This window comes from Nyctibius grandis, chromosome 18 (assembly GCF_013368605.1).
Source record: "Nyctibius grandis isolate bNycGra1 chromosome 18, bNycGra1.pri, whole genome shotgun sequence".
Classification (NCBI taxonomy): Eukaryota; Metazoa; Chordata; class Aves; order Nyctibiiformes; family Nyctibiidae; genus Nyctibius; species Nyctibius grandis.
In genome coordinates this window covers 1,204,416-1,219,100 of record NC_090675.1, presented here as the reverse complement: position 1 = coordinate 1,219,100, position 14,685 = coordinate 1,204,416, and the positions used below count along the sequence as shown (strand labels likewise).

General features: G+C 61.6%; 2 protein-coding genes across 2 annotated transcripts; one reads left to right on the top strand and one right to left on the bottom strand.

Moving 5' to 3' along the window:
- Positions 1-144: 144 nt before the first annotated feature.
- VTN (vitronectin) lies at positions 145-3,675 on the bottom strand. Its single transcript, XM_068415847.1, has 8 exons — positions 3,579-3,675; positions 2,995-3,114; positions 2,372-2,686; positions 2,135-2,274; positions 1,728-1,884; positions 1,460-1,609; positions 553-825; positions 145-332 (listed from the first exon to the last, which is right to left on the bottom strand). Exons 1-8 carry the CDS (start codon positions 3,637-3,639, stop codon positions 214-216), a joined length of 1,335 nt encoding a protein of 444 aa, XP_068271948.1. The 5' UTR covers positions 3,640-3,675; the 3' UTR covers positions 145-213.
- Positions 3,676-6,509: 2,834 nt separating this feature from the next.
- On the top strand, positions 6,510-12,916 carry SARM1 (sterile alpha and TIR motif containing 1). Its single transcript, XM_068415851.1, has 9 exons — positions 6,510-6,970; positions 9,192-9,810; positions 9,991-10,203; positions 10,328-10,419; positions 10,921-11,156; positions 11,253-11,346; positions 11,828-12,017; positions 12,109-12,230; positions 12,787-12,916. The coding sequence occupies exons 1-9, from the start codon at positions 6,510-6,512 to the stop codon at positions 12,914-12,916; spliced, it is 2,157 nt and encodes a 718-aa protein (XP_068271952.1).
- Positions 12,917-14,685: the final 1,769 nt, after the last annotated feature.

Below are 14,685 nucleotides of genomic sequence, written 5' to 3'. Positions count from 1 at the left end.
CGCAGCCGCGCCGTGGACCGGGCCAGCAGCGGGGACCTGGCACAGCCCACGCACAGTTATTGCACCTGGGAGGACGACCGCAGCCCTCGGGGGCCCGGGGACCTCGGACCGCGCAGGAGTACGGGACGGACAGACGGACGGGGCTCTCCAGCCCTCACGGTTTATTTCTATCTAGCTGGGGGCTGCGCTGCCGGGCGGCTCCGGCGGGGCCCCTCAGGTGCTCTCCTCCCCGGGCTGCGGGCAGTCCAGCCAGTACTGGGCGATGGAGCGGGGGTAGCGGGGCCGCACCAGGTCCACGCGCTTGGTGCGCAGGTTGACGCGGTAGTACTTGTCTGGGAGCAAGGGGAGATGGCTGTCAGGGCCGCCGAGCCGCATGGAGCTGCCAGCCCTCCCTGCCAGCCCTCCCTGCCAGCCCTCCCTGCCAGCCCTCCCTGCCAGCCCTGGGCACCTTCCCACAGCGTCCCAGAGCTCGGGGATGCCGCAGAGCGAGAGGAGACCTCCCCCTGCCCCGGCAGCCCGCGTCTCTCCCAGCTCCTGCCACCCCAGGCTCACCTCCTACGAAGAAGTAGACGCTCTGGAGGGTTTCGCACTGGGAGCCCGACAGCCCGTCGCTTTCGATGCCCGCAGACTCCGAGTCGTTGTGCAGCCAGCTCCAGAAACCCAAATTCAGTGACCGGTGGCTCTTGTACCTCTTGCGCTGTCGGCGAGACTTCCTCCTGCGGGGCTGGTGCGAGGCCACATAGATCCTGCCGGCCATGGCGGCATCCAGGCGGCTGGGCAGCCCCCGCCAGTCTCTGCTGATGTACCGGGGGCTGCTCGCCCCAGCTGGCAAAGGGGCGGAGGGCGAGTGAGGGGGGCAGCGATGGACAGGGCTGAACTGAGCCCAGCCCCACAGGCAGCCCCCCAGCACCTGCTCTGAGACCCGCAGGGATGCTCCAAAGGATCCCAGCCTGGATGGGGACGCAGGCCAGGCAGAGCCAGGAGCAGCCCCTTGCCCAACCGTTGGCTGGCATCAGCCCCGTGCTGCTGAGCCCCCTTCTCCTCCTCTCCACCTTTCATTTCTCTTGCCCCAGGGCTGCGGTTTTTCCTACAGCATCTCCAGCTCCACTGGGAATAAACAGACCCCAGCAGCGATGCTGCGGTGTGAGGTGGCTGGTGATGGGCTTGGTAGTGCGGGGGCATATGGGCTGCAGAGGGTGGGATTTGGGATGCTGTGGGAGATGCAGCAGGATTTGGGATGCTGTGGGAGATGCAGCGGGATTTGGGATGCTGTGGGAGATGCAGCTGTGGCCTTGGGGGGTTCTTGTGCATAGCCTGGGCTCCTGCCCAGCACGGCGGCTCATCCAGCCTGCCCGCACCCCCAGGCATCGCTCCCTCCTCCCTGGGTGCCTGCACCCCATCACTGCGGGCTATGTTGGCACCCACCAGCCCTTTGCCCCAGGGCTGGCCCAGCTCTTACTCATCCTGCCACCGAAGAGGATGAGGAAGACATCCTCCCAGCTGTCACGGTTCATGAAGGCGTAGTGGTTGAACACGGCGGAGGGGGAGGACTTCTCGCAGTCGGCCTGCGTGGGCTGGTAGGCGAAGTCGTAGGACCAGTAGTACTTGTCTAGGAGAGGATGCGCAGGGCTTTAGTGGGGGGACACGCAGTAGGTCGAGGGGTGTCCTGCCCACGGCTGCTGGTGCCAGGCTCTGCCTGGGAGCGGGGGGGGGGCTGCGTCCCTCACCCTTGAAGAAATAGACCCTCTCGTTGCCACGGTAGCTGTGCGCGGGGAGGGCGAAGGCCGCGTCGATGCTGTCCGGGATGCCTTCGAAGCCCTCGGAGATGTTGCGTGGGTACCCGGGGTCCAGGGCTCCGTCGTCAAAGCGCCAGTACTGGCTGCCCTGGGGGGTGCAGGACGGGGAGGGGGTCAGAGGGTGGGTGCAGCATCCCCCAGGCATGGGTCTTCCGGGGGGGGCAAGTGGATGCTGGAAAGCCCCGTGGTGAGGCTGCGGCTGCCTGGGGTCCCGGGCAGCTGTGGGGTTTGGGGAGAGCTGGCAGCTGCTGTGTGCGTGCATGCGTGGAGGGTGCCAGGGTGGGGTGGGGGGGCTGTGTTGGCTGCCCCAGGAGCACCCCCAGCCCTCTCCAGCTCACCTTGAACAGGTAAGTCTTGCCCTGGCAGTTGATGCGTGTGAAGGCTGCGTCGATGGGGCCCTCGATGCCCCAGACGTCACTGATGAGCTTGGGGTAGCCGGGCCGTACGCTCCTCTCGTCCAGCTCGTAGAAATACTTCCCTGGGGAGAGAGGGGAGGTGGGAGCAGCTGGAGGGACAGCAGCCCCCAGCACGGGGTGACGGCGCGTCCCATGCGCCCAGTAAGCTCTGTGAGGTACCTCGGAAAGCGTAAAGGGAGCCGTTCTTCAGGTCAGTGAAGGCGTCAAAAGGTTTCCTGCTGCACAGCTCCTCGGGCTCCTCAAACCCATCCGGCGTGGTGCTGGGCACCTCCACCACAGGCACCTCCACCACGGGCACCTCCGTCAGCGTCTCCTCGGGGCCCAGCTCGCTCTCCAGCGTGGGTTCTGCCGGCAGCAGGGACGTGGGCAGCTCTGTGGGGGCTGCCTCGGTGTTCTCGACCGTGCCCAACTCGACAGTGAGGTTGTAGTCGACGTAGTCGTCCTCCGGCAAGGCGAACACATCTCCCCGGGTCACTGCGGGAGGGAGCACGCTGGTCCCCGGGCATCTCCCACGGGGTCTGGGTGTGGGAGCCGCTTGCTCCTGGGCAATACGGATTTACACGGACCCCGGGACCCCACGCTGCGGGTGGCAGCGAGCCAGCTCCAAACCCCGGTGCTGCAGCACCCTGAGCACCAAACCCTGACACTGCCTTCACCCTGCGGACACGGTGGGTGCAGAGCTGACCTGGCACGGACCCCCCCTGAGCCCCTGCGGTGTCGGGCACCCGCGGCCACCCCGGCAGCCTCTGCCCCGGCTGGGAGAGTGGCTGCAGGGCCGGTACCTTTGGCTTTGCAGACGGTGGAGTAGTCGCTGCAGCAGCTCTGGTAGTACACGCAGAGGGTGTCACACTGGCACTTGAACTTCGAGTCAAAGCCATAATCGCAGCGGCCCACGCAGGAGTCTGCAGGAGCCGGCGGTCAGCGCGGGAGGAGGCACCCAGGGTGGGCAGCGGGGCTGGGAGCTCCCCCTGAGCCCAGCCCCAGGGGGGAAAGCACACGCGGGCATGGCCCGGATGGAGGGGACCCCACCTCTCCATGGGCACCCCCATCCCCAGGGCTACAGCGGCACCTCTCCCCACTCCCCCCCAGGTCCCGCTGGGATGGGAGCCACGGACCAGGCTGTGCCAGGGTCCCAGCTCCACGCTGGCAGTCCCCAGGGGTTTGCCCAGGCACCACTGACACCCGTGTGCCGCCTTGCTTGCCTTCTCCCCACGCTGCGAGGTGTAGCCAACGTGGCCAGTGGCCATGGCCACCACCTGGTCCCCTCCTCGCCCTTCCCAGGCTCCCCAGCCCCTCCATGGAGCCATATTCGCTCCATCCCCACCCCGGTTGCAGGCGGGAGGCAGCAGGCACGGAGCTGGCTCACCTTCAGCAGCACGGGTGGTGGCGAGCAGGGCCAGCACGAGGGCCGGGAAGAGCAGCCTCATCCTGCGCGGCCGGGAGCGCAGCCCTCCTGCGAGTGTGCGGGCTGGAGCAGGGCTGCGGCCGGAGCCCTGGCACCCACTGTTTGCTCAGCCTGCCCCGGCGGGAGAAAACAAACAGGCCAAGGTCAGAGCAGAGGGGGAAGGGGCAGAGATGCTCTCCCACCCAGCATCCCACGCCGAGCTGGCTGCGTTTGGTGGGGGACAGGGCTCCCCACGGGTGCAGGGAGCTCCAAGGGCCGGGCACTGGTTCAGAGAGCAGGGAGGGGACAGCAGGCCAGAGCCAGGAATTAATTTGAGGTCCTGCCACATTTATTTCATAGTGAAACTCATGGTGTGAAAGCTCCCAGCCTCTGTGTCTAATGAGAGGGGACCCTAATGAGAGGGGACAAGGGAGCGGTGCTCAGAGGACAAAGGGAAAAGCCCTGGGCTTGTGCTTGCCCAAAATGTCACCGTTTTGGAGGACTTGCTCTGGGGATTTCAGCTTTCTTGATGTCAGCAAGGCTGGGAGCAGACCTGGGGAGTCCCAAAGCATGGGGGGCTCGGGACAGGGCAGGTGCCACCTCTTCACAGGGGACCAGGGGCCAGGGGTGAGCGGCCGGGAGGGAGCGCGGGAGCCCTCTGCACTTTCACTGCGGTAGGCAAACAAAAGCCTGTGTATTTTGCTCCCATCATTCCCTTTCTGACCAATATTTTTGGTTACTAATTAATGTTGAGTCAGCTCTTTCAGCAGCTCCTGATAACTCGGGGATGTTTATTTAATCAGGGGCAAGGAGCAAACGCACAAGAGGCTACAGAGATACTGCCTGAGGCTGTCCCGCTGCCTCGGCGCTGCTGGGGCAGGAGCCCCGTGGGGTCCCTCCCGGCCCTGGGGCAGGAGCAGCGCGGCTCTGGGCTTTAATAAGTGATGGAAGATTTGGGGAGAGATGAAGCCGAGCAGGGTGCCCACTTCTCCAGGGGCCTCACCTCTGCCAGCTCAGACACAGGCGGTTCCCGGCATCGGCTGCTCCTGACCTTGCTGGGAAGAGCTTTGATTTGGTGTTGAGCAAGGCATTTCCACCTGGAAAGCCCCAGTGAGCTCAGGGCAGCCACCAGACGTGGGCTGTTGGGGCAGGACTTCTCCTGCAGCCACGTCACCCCCCCTCCTTGCCCCCTGGCCTCAGCTATGGCAGCGCTGGCATCGTCCCCAGGCGCACGCACCGGCCCAGCGTTGCGCTAAAGCTTCGTCCCGTCCCTGTCGAACGGAGCCTGGGGGACCAGCGCGCTGAGGGGGCGCAGGCTTGGGGGAGGCTGGGGGGCGAGAAGGGCTGGGCAGCGTCTGAGCTGCTTTTGCTGATCAGCCAAGACAAAGCTCCCTCCTGCTGCTCCAGGCTCTTGACCACCAGATCTGAAAGGCTTGGCGAGCCCTTCCCCAGCCACCATGCTCAAAGCGTGGCAGGAGGAGACCCTGGGAGAGGGCTGGGGCAGGAGGAGAGCCCAGGAGAGGACTGGGGCAGGAGGAGAGCCCAGGAGAGGGCTGGTTTGGGTAACAGTGCCCTGGGCAGCCCCTGCAGCCGAGGGCTGAGCAGAGCCAGGGAGGAGAGCTCAGGCGCTGGGGGCTGATCCCCCAGGGCAAGGCTGGGAACCCCGCTCAAAGAGCAAAGCAAAGCAAAACTAAAGCAAAGCCAAGCTCATCTCTCTGGGCTTGTCAGGACAAGCCTAAGGGAATGGTTTGAATTCTGCCTGCCACAAGCAGCAGCCTCCTTCGAGGCAGCAAACCCCTCTGCTGTGCTGCATCGCACCAGCCCATATCATTACCTCCAGTTAATGACAATTTGTCAGGAAAATCCTTACTGGTTTCGTGCTGAGCCTCTCCTGCAGGTCTGCGCCTCTTGGGTCGCCTTGTTTGCCGTCCCTCGCTGCGAGCTGATGGCCCTTTCCTCTGTCTGTCCCTGCGTAGTGGATTCAGAGAGGATTAAAAGCGAGTCTGTGGCATCAAAACATCAACTTGAATTTAAGTCTCAGTCTGAGCCGGCAACAGCCTGGCTTTGGAGCCAAGGATTTCAGCTGCTCCTCCCAACACAGCCAAGAAGTGTCCAAAGCATTTCTGCCCTGAGCACGCCTGGCCTGGAAAAAAGAAAATAAAAGGGGCCCAGGCTGCTGCTGCTCACTCTTTTATCATGCAAATCCCGAGCCCACCCAGAAGAGCTGCTCTTAATTTCCACCATGCCAAGGGACCCATTTACCCCCCTGCACTGGTACCAAATGGGTTCAAAACGCAGTGCCAGGATGGCCACAGCCACCCCGTGACCACGGCCATGGCCACTGCTGTGCCTGGCCCTTTATTTCCACCCTCTGCCCCCTTCACCGGTCACAGAGGGTCCTGGGGAGACCTGCTGCAAAGCAGCGTGGGGGTCCCTGCCTGCTGTGGGGGTCCCTGCCTGCTGGGGGGGTGACCACGGGCTCTACAGCAGCTGGGGCGAGGGGGGGGACATGGGCTATGGGGACAGCGGGACAAGCCCCAGCTCAGGCTGGAAGGAAGGAGGGGGCTGGGGGGCTGCCAGAGCATCTGCAGCGAGGAGGGGGAGATGCTGCTGCCCAGAGATGAGCCCCTCCTTGGAGAGGCGGCGCCTGCGCGGGGTGACATCAGCCCCTGAGGACCAGAGATGCTGAGCCTGGCTCTGGGAAGGCGGCTCCAGCCACCGCTTCCAGCTCTGCACCCCAGCAGGGCAGGGAGGGGAGAGGGAGCCGGCAGCAGAGCCCTGCGCCCGGACCCCCGGCCAGCTCCGTGCCCCCTCCTGTGCCTCCCCTCCGACCACCTCGGGTCCCCCAAGGCGTGTGGTGGCCCTGCCTGGGTGCTCCTGGTGGGCAGCTGACCGAGGATGCTGCGCTAGGAGATGCCGATGGTGCTCACCCTGCTCGTCTCCCTCCACAAACTGTGCCGGTTCTTCGCCATGGCGGGTGCGGAGAGGCTGGTGGTACCCGAGTGCGTGAGCCAGGCGGGCAGCTGGGCGGGCGGGGGCAGCTCCAGGGACCGCCGGGAGGTTTCCCCTGGGGTGAACACCGACGTGCGGGCAGCCCTGGACCGCATCCTGCCCAACCTGCACCAGGCCATCGCCCGTGCCAAGCAGGCGGCCGGCCCTGCGGAGCTCAGGAGGGCCATCGCCGAGATCTTCCAGCTGGTGGAGGAAGCCTGGGGGATGCCCACGCTAGGGAGGGACGTGGCCAAAGTGCTGTGCGACGTGATCCGTCTGGAGGGGGGCCTGGACCTGCTGCTCAACCTGCTGTACACGGCAGAGCTGGAGACCAAGTGCCAGGCGGGGAAACTCCTGGAGCAGATCCTGGTAGCAGAAAATAGGTGAGTCTGCAAAGAGCTCCCCCCTCCCCGGCACAGCAGGGATTTCCTCCACCCATCCCACCACCACCTCCTCAAATTTCCCTGCTCTGGGTGCTCCCGGAGCATCAAACCCCCTCAGCTCCACACCGTGTCCCCCCACACCCAGCACTGGCACAGAGGGGTCCCCCACTTGCTGGTTACGCCCAGGCAATGGCAAAACCTGCCCCCCCCCCCCCCACAGCTGGAGGGAGGAGGACCAGCCCCAGCTCACGGGATGCTGGTGAGGGTCAGGGTGTCCTCATGAGCCACCCTCAGCCTGGGGCCACCCAAGACACCCTTTGTGGCTGAGCTGGGTCGGGTTGGCTGGCCCAGAGCATCTGACCCCAAGGATGAGACACGACTCCCCATTAGCCATAGCCACAGCAGGAGCAGGAGGACAAAGCTGGTTCCCAGAGACTTTCTGATGCTGATCAGGGCTGGATTGAGGCCATAAGGAGGGGGCTGGCCGGTCAGTGGCCCTCGGAGCCCCCCAGCCCGTGGCCCTTAGCTCAGAGGCTGGAGATGTGTGTGTTGCACCCCAGGACAGGCGAGAGCTGTATACCTGCCACGAGCAGGGTCAGGATTAGGCCTTTCCCTCCTGGGACCCCGCAGGCAAACAGCTCCGCTCTCCCTCGGTGCGCCTGAGCCCAGCTGGCCCCAGCCAGGGCTTTGGGCGCGCGTGGAGGAAGACTGGCCACAGTTTATAGTCTTGCTCCAGGCAAAAAGGAGTAACAGCTAAATCAGGAAAGTCCATTAGAGTGGAATTAATCCCAGGGAACATCACTGGCACGGTCTAAGTTCAGCACTTAGCTTCCTGGCAAGAGAAAGCAGCTGCAGGAGTCACCGTCTCTGCCCCAGGAGCAGTTCATGGGCCAGGGTCTTGGAGCAGCCGTGGGCCCCCAGCCCCTCGCTCCCCACAGCCTGACCCACCAACCTCCGAGTGACGGCAGGGAGGTGTAGGGTCCCCCCCCTGGGTCCGAGCCTCTGGCTTAGAGATCTCTCCCAGCCCCCGTGCGCAGCAGCAGCAATGCTTAGCCGGGCGCTGCACCGGTCCTGGCTCTGTCCCGCGGCTGCGGGGAGCCGTGGACCTGGCAGGGCTGTGTCTGTCATCCAGCTCCGTGGCCGAGCCTGGGCTCGGAGCCAGTCCCAGGCTGAGGGCATTTTTTTTTCCAGAGCTTTCCACAGTGTTTGCTGCCAAACCCACCCCAAGGTCAGCGTGAGCCATGCGGGCCACAGGCTTCCCAGAAATGCTCTTCCCTCCTGCCAGCGCAGAGAGGCCCGTGTGCCTTCGCCCCCACCGTGGCTGGGGGCCAAACGTGCCACCGCCCTCCCGAGCAGCACGGCATGGGGCATCCCACCAGCGCAGCTCCATCACGGCACCAAACGGGTCACTCCTACGGTCAGGGAAGGAGCTGCCCCCTCCCCCCCGGCAAGCTCATGGGAGGGCAGCCAAGAGCCCATCATTTCCCCCTTCCTCACTCTGTGCTTTTAGGGCACAGCCCCATGGTGTCATTTTAAGACCATCCTTGCAGCACGGGGCTCCCAAGGCCAGCTATGGCCGAGCAGCAGCTGGTGGCCCTTGGCCACCTGCCCCCAGCCTCTTGCTGTCCTCTTCTAGAAGAGCACAGGATTGGGGAAATAAACAGCTTTCCTCCAAGCCACCTCCACGGCACCATCCCAGGACAGGCAGATCCCCGTGGCCAGTTCTGTGTGGCTGCTCAGGCAGGGGTGAAATCCCTGCCCTGGGCTTGGCACCGATCTGGAGAGCAGCCAGAGGACAGCACTGGTGAGGGACAAACGAAGTTTTCACCCCCAAATATGCAGCAGCTCACACACCCCCAGCAAAACTGACTAAGCAGGTGTGTTTCTAGCCTGGCATTAGCCTACCCTGCGCTGTTAATTGCTGTGTGCATCTTACCTCGAGCGTGAGAGCCTCTGGCGTGGTGCTCCTGGGCTTTGCACCCCATGTCCTGTCCCATCACAAGCTCTTCCATCAGACCCAGACAGGTTCTTACACCAGCCTGTTGCATCTCACTGCATCGCAGCCTGACAGCACATCTGGCAGCCGCGTCCTACAGGGAAACATCTGGCTGTCATGGGGCAAATGCCACCGAAGCACCGGGGGTGTTCACACACCAGTCACTGTTCTCACTCCCTGCGTGGCCGTCTGCCCCTCACCTGCCTGTGCCTCTCCTTCCTGCAGGGATCGGATCGCTCGGATCGGTCTGGGGGTGATTCTGAACTTAGCCAAGGAGCGAGATGTTCCCCAGCTGGCGCAGAGCGTCTCCGGTATCCTGGAGCACATGTTCAAACACACCGAGGAGACCTGTTTCCAGCTCATCTCTGATGGAGGCCTGGATGCCATCCTCTACTGGTGCCGCTGGACGGACCCCATCGTGCTGCGGCACTGCGCCATGGCCTTGGCCAACTGTGCCATGTACGGCGGGCAGGCCAACCAGCGCCTGATGATCGAGAAGAGGACGGCGGAGTGGCTTTTTCCACTAGTGTTCTCCAGAGACGATGAACTGATCCGCCTGCACGCGTGCCTGGCCATCACGGTGCTGGCCACCAACAAAGAAATCGAGAAGGAGGTGGAGCGCTCGGGGACGCTGGCTCTGGTGGAGCCGTTCATCGCCTCGCTGGATCCGGAGCAGTTCGCCTGCGAGATGTTGGGCAGCAGCGACAACAGCCAGGGCAGGACAGCGGACGACCTGCAGCGGCTGGTGCCCTTACTGGACAGCTCGCGGCTGGAAGCACAGTGCATCGCTGCCTTCTACCTCTGCACGGAGGCTGCCATCAAAACCAGGCAGAAGAAAACAAAGGTAAAGGGTAGGTTGGCCTGAAGGAAGGAGATGCAAAAGGGAAGGGGTGCCACAACTGCATCTTGGTGTCTTGTGCTCCCCTATGAGCTCACCAAGTCCCCTGGTCCTCAGCTGGCCCGGCACAGGTGGTGGGGAGGAGGAGGGAAAGCAAAGTGGTGTCTCCTCCCTTTGTGTCCCCAGATTTTCAGTGACATTGGAGCTACGCAGAGCCTGAAGAGGATAGTGTGCTACTCCACCAGCAGCACCACCTCCTCCCTGGCCAAAAAGGTGCTGCGCATGATAGGGGAGGAGGTTCCTCGGCGCATCCTGCCCACGGTTCCCAACTGGAAGCCCTGCGAGGTGCAGACGTGGCTGCAGCAGATCGGATTCAACAAATACTGCCAGAGCTTCCTGGTAGGGCTGCATGCCGGGCAGGGGCACCTGGATGGGCCCTTTTGTCCCATCTTGCAGCAGAAGTGTAAGCTTCTCACCCAACATCTTTTCCTGGGACCTTTCCAGCCTGGATTTCTCTTGGCAGGACCATCAGGTGGATGGGGACATTCTCCTGAGGCTGACGGAGGAGGAGCTGCAGGAGGATTTGAGGATGGACTCCAGCATCACTCGGAAAAGGTAGAACGGGCACCAGGGCATGGTGGCTTCTCTCATGGTCATCACCACAGCAGCAGAGCCAGGGAAAAGGTCTGTGCCTTTCCCTTCTTGCAAAGACAAAAACAGAGATCCTCAAAATGCCAGACCCGGACTGCCAGGGCTCTTCCAGTGCAGTATGCAATCCCAGAGGGATTCCTGCAATGGGGCCAATGCACGGGAGAGGTGTGGGATGGGGAGAGGCCACCTATGGCACAGGGGAGGTGGGATCCTGCAAGTTACCCAGAAAGATGGGAACTTACCCGAGCTGCTTCCCCCTTAGCCCAGCTCCTCATACCTCCGTGTCCTGAGGACCAACGCACAGTCACGCAGTGGTTCTTCTCTTTTTCTATTCCTTTAGCTCATCCTTCACCATGGTGTGTAGCTCCTGCGCCTATAAAAGACGTGGAACCACATGTCTCCAGGTCCTGTCTGGCCCAGCAGCCTCCCCTCCCCGCTCCACGCTTTCATTTGTTTCTCTGCCAGGTTTTTCCGGGAGCTGACCGAGCTGAAGACCTTCGCCAACTATTCCACCTGCGACCGCAGCAACCTGGCCGACTGGCTGGGCGGCATCGACCCCAAGTTCCGTCAGTACACGTACAACCTGCTGACGTGCGGCATCAACCGCAACTTCTTGCACCGGGTGACGGAGCAGCAGCTGCAGGAGGACTGTCACATCAACACGGGTTTCCACCGCGTCCGCATCCTCACGGCTGCGAGGGGTGTGCTGGAGCAGGCGGGTGGGGGCGAGGATCCAGGGTGGTTCGGGATGAGCTGTTGAGTGTTTCTAAATGTTGGTTGCTGTTTGCTCTGCCTAGAAATGCTTCACTCCCCTATAACGCTGCAAACTGCATCTGATGGGACCGATGTATTTATCAGCTACCGGAGGAGCACCGGGTCGCAGCTGGCCAGGTGAGTCCTGCAGGCAACGATGCGGTGCCGAGTTCACGCCCAGAGCGAAGGCTGGTGAGCAGTTGTGGGCAGAACGTGGAGCCGGCTGCCTCGTGAGAAAGGGAGAGCTGGAGGCTGAAGCGGGGAGGAGGTTGCCAAAAGCTGCAGTGCAAGTGGGGACAGCGTGTGCCAAAAGCTGCGTGGGGGACAGGTTAATCCTTGGTCCCGTCACTGCCACCCTGTCCCCCTGACACTGACTTACCCTTTTTCACGCTGTGCTCGTAGGGCTGGAGGGGGTGACAGCGGGGAGTTAATGTCCTGCTCCCTGTTTTCTGCGTGGGCCCACACACCTGTAAGCAGGCTGGGCTGGCGTCCCAGGGACCGTGCCATCCTCTGTGGGAGCCCCTTCGCTGCTCCTCTGTCTCACCACACCCTGGCCGACACGGTGGGACACCCAGGCACTGGCAGCGGCTCTCAGGGTGCTGTCTCCTCTCGCCACCAGCCTGCTGAAAGTCCACTTGCAGCTGCACGGCTTCAGCGTGTTCATCGACGTGGAGAAGCTGGAGGCAGGGAAGTTCGAGGACAAGCTGGTCCAGAGCGTCATGAGCGCCCGCAATTTTGTGCTGGTCCTCTCGCCGAACGCACTGGATAAATGCATGGGAGACCCCGAGTGCAAGGACTGGGTGCACAAGGTAGGAGATGCCACCAGGTGGGAGCTTGGTGGATGTTGGAGCAGGAAGGGGCTGGCGATGGGCTGACACGGGCCATTGCACGTTCCCACAGGAGATTGTGACAGCCCTGAACTCTGGAAAGAACATTGTACCTGTTACAGACCATTTTGAGTGGCCGGACCCAGAAACACTTCCCAAGGACATGAGGGCTGTCCTGAAATTTAATGGTATCAAGTAAGTAAGAGGAACCTGTGCCATGGGGTTCCTCAACACCTGGCTTGCATAAGCAGTAGCAAAGAGCACAAGGCGATTGGGAGAAACAGATGAGGGAGGCAGAACAGTCCAAAGGAGAGGTGGGTCACTTCATGCACTCCACAGCATGAAGGGAGAAAAGGTCCCCACCATGACCCTTCTGCTGGTTTTGTGCTCGGGGCTCCTCTGGGTAGCAGAGCTCCCCACCCCGTTGCCCACCCTCATACCCCCAGCCAGGAGCGATGCTGGCAGGTTCCACACCTCACCTGGGTTCCTCTCGCCTCCTGCTTCCCCTCCGTGCAGCAGCGCCCTGGGCTGGCATCCCAACCCGCTCGTGGCCCTCCAGCCTGGCCGGGCACAGGGGAAGGGGCTTTCCTGCACCGTCCAGTGTTCCTCCGTTTTCCATGGGGAAAAGGGGAGCTCCTAGAGAGCTGGTGTGGAGGAAGGGGGTCTCTGGCTCCTGGCCCTAAAGAACTGAGCTATCTTGTGGCACCTCACACAATGGAAAAATTAAATCAAATTTTCCCCTCGAACACAGGTGGTCCCACGAGTACCAGGAGGCCACAATCGACAAAATCATCCGCTTTCTCCAGGGCCGTTCCTCCCGGGACTCCTCGGCTGGGTCAGAGAATGGCCTGGACTTCTTGCCCTCCCTGGGGCAGACCTAAAACCAACACAGCTGCCTCATCCCTTCCAGAGACTTCCCAGGTGACCCCTTTTTATGTGGGGCCAAATTTCTCCCTCTAGATTTTTTCCCCATCATAATACCCTGGCTTGAGACAAGGCCTGTGGCTCATTAGCCTCCCTTTCCCCCTCCAAATGCTGGCGCTAAAAGGCCAGTACTCACTTATACAGTGCCTGACGATATGAGCCAGGGTGGGCTCTGGGATGGACGAGGTGTCTTCCACATCCTCCCTCGGGGTGGCCAGACACGCAGGCTGCACCTCCCGCAATACAGGGGGTGCGAGGGGACCGACACCATCCAGACCCCTGCAGATGGCTGCAGCATCCCCCAGGAGCGTGTCCAAAGAGGAGGGATCTTCTGAGGACTGAAAGCTGGGGAATTGGCGAGAGGTACATCGCAAGAGGACACACAAGAGAGGAGTTGAGAGGGAACGGTCCATAAGCATCGTACGGCCTCTGCTGGGTGCCATCATTGCGGTCAGAATCTGAGAGCAGGAAAGGACAAATAAAAGCTAAGCCCCAACGAAATCCCCGTGTTTGGGAAAGATAACACGCAGGCTTCTGCACTGCTCAGCAGGACCTTTCTCTTTCCCAGCAATGTCCCTTTATCACACGAGCTCGCTCCCTCCGTGAGGGCCTTTCACCTCCTAATGCTGCAAAACCACTTCGTGCTCTTATCTCTGGCGGCAGAAGTTTGGGTTTAGATCACGTGAAGTTTCGGCAGGGTCTTTGCAAAAAGGGCTTTTAAAACAACCCCCTTCCCTCCATCTGATGCCTCAAGCTCTACCCCTGCATCAGGTCTATACTTACAGGGCGCAGGAGGCTGGATCGTGACTCTGGAGAACATATATCCACGCAAACATGGAAGATGCTAATTGCTGTACTGTACTTGTGGAGTTGTTTTGTTCTGTTGTTGGTGCTCCACAGCAGATCTCCTGTGGTCTGTGCCTTCAAACAGGAGCTGGCGTTATCTGGCAGCCCTGGCTAAGCTCCTCAGGGCTGTCCCTACTCTCTGCTGGATGCAATACCAAGTAGCACTTGGTTCTTTCTGCCAACCTCTTCTCAACACCCACCAGGTCTTTTTGCTGCTACTCACCTTGAAATACCAGGAAAGGGTGAAGTCAATACAAAGGGCAGGTGGAGGCTGCTAGGTGTGAGCACCGGGTGGGAGCAGGACTGGCAGCACCTGCTGCTAACACGGGCACCCTGACACACCTCCCCTGAACGCTGCGCTCCCAGCCTTGTCCTACTTCTCACGCCTGCTTGCAGGGTGAGCAGGCTCTCATCGACATGCCATTTTGCAATCAGGACCAGAAATTGCAGCTCCTACCTGAGCTTGTCTTTTTTGACGCAGAACAAAGTGAATAATGCGAAAGGACGTCCTTGTTCAGAGCACAGGCAGGAGGAAGAGCAAGGCGTGCCCAGGGAAGGCCAGCCTGCCCTGATGCTCTGGAGACCAGGCTGAGGCACCACCCTGCAGAAGCAGCCAGCTCCTCTGCCTGTCCCTGCTCAAGATAACTCAACCCTCTCAGGAGGTAATGAGGAGTGTCAGCCACTTTGTCCTTCTCCTGGCTCTCCCCGAAGCCTCGCTGCCTGCCTTCACTGGCAGGAACACAAACACATTTCCTTTTGGCTTAGATCCATGAACACTTGATTAAAAAAAAAAAAAGTTAAATTCTGGTGCTTAATCACAGCTTTATGGATAGTTCTTATCAGCTCCCAGTTAATGGCATCTTTGCTCTCCAGTGAAAGG

Coding starts and splice junctions, on each gene's coding strand:
- VTN (XM_068415847.1), bottom strand. CDS start 3,639: ATGAGGCTGCTCTTCCCGGCCCTCGTGCTGGCCCTGCTCGCCACCACC. Junction 3,115..3,578: donor CACCACCCGTGCTGCTGAAG/GTGAGCCAGCTC, acceptor CGGCTCCTGCAG/ACTCCTGCGTGGGCCGCTGC. Junction 1,610..1,727: donor GAGGGTCTATTTCTTCAAGG/GTGAGGGACGCA, acceptor ATCCTCTCCTAG/ACAAGTACTACTGGTCCTAC.
- SARM1 (XM_068415851.1), top strand. CDS start 6,510: ATGCCGATGGTGCTCACCCTGCTCGTCTCCCTCCACAAACTGTGCCGG. Junction 10,420..10,920: donor TCCAGCATCACTCGGAAAAG/GTAGAACGGGCA, acceptor TTTCTCTGCCAG/GTTTTTCCGGGAGCTGACCG. Junction 12,231..12,786: donor CTGAAATTTAATGGTATCAA/GTAAGTAAGAGG, acceptor CCTCGAACACAG/GTGGTCCCACGAGTACCAGG.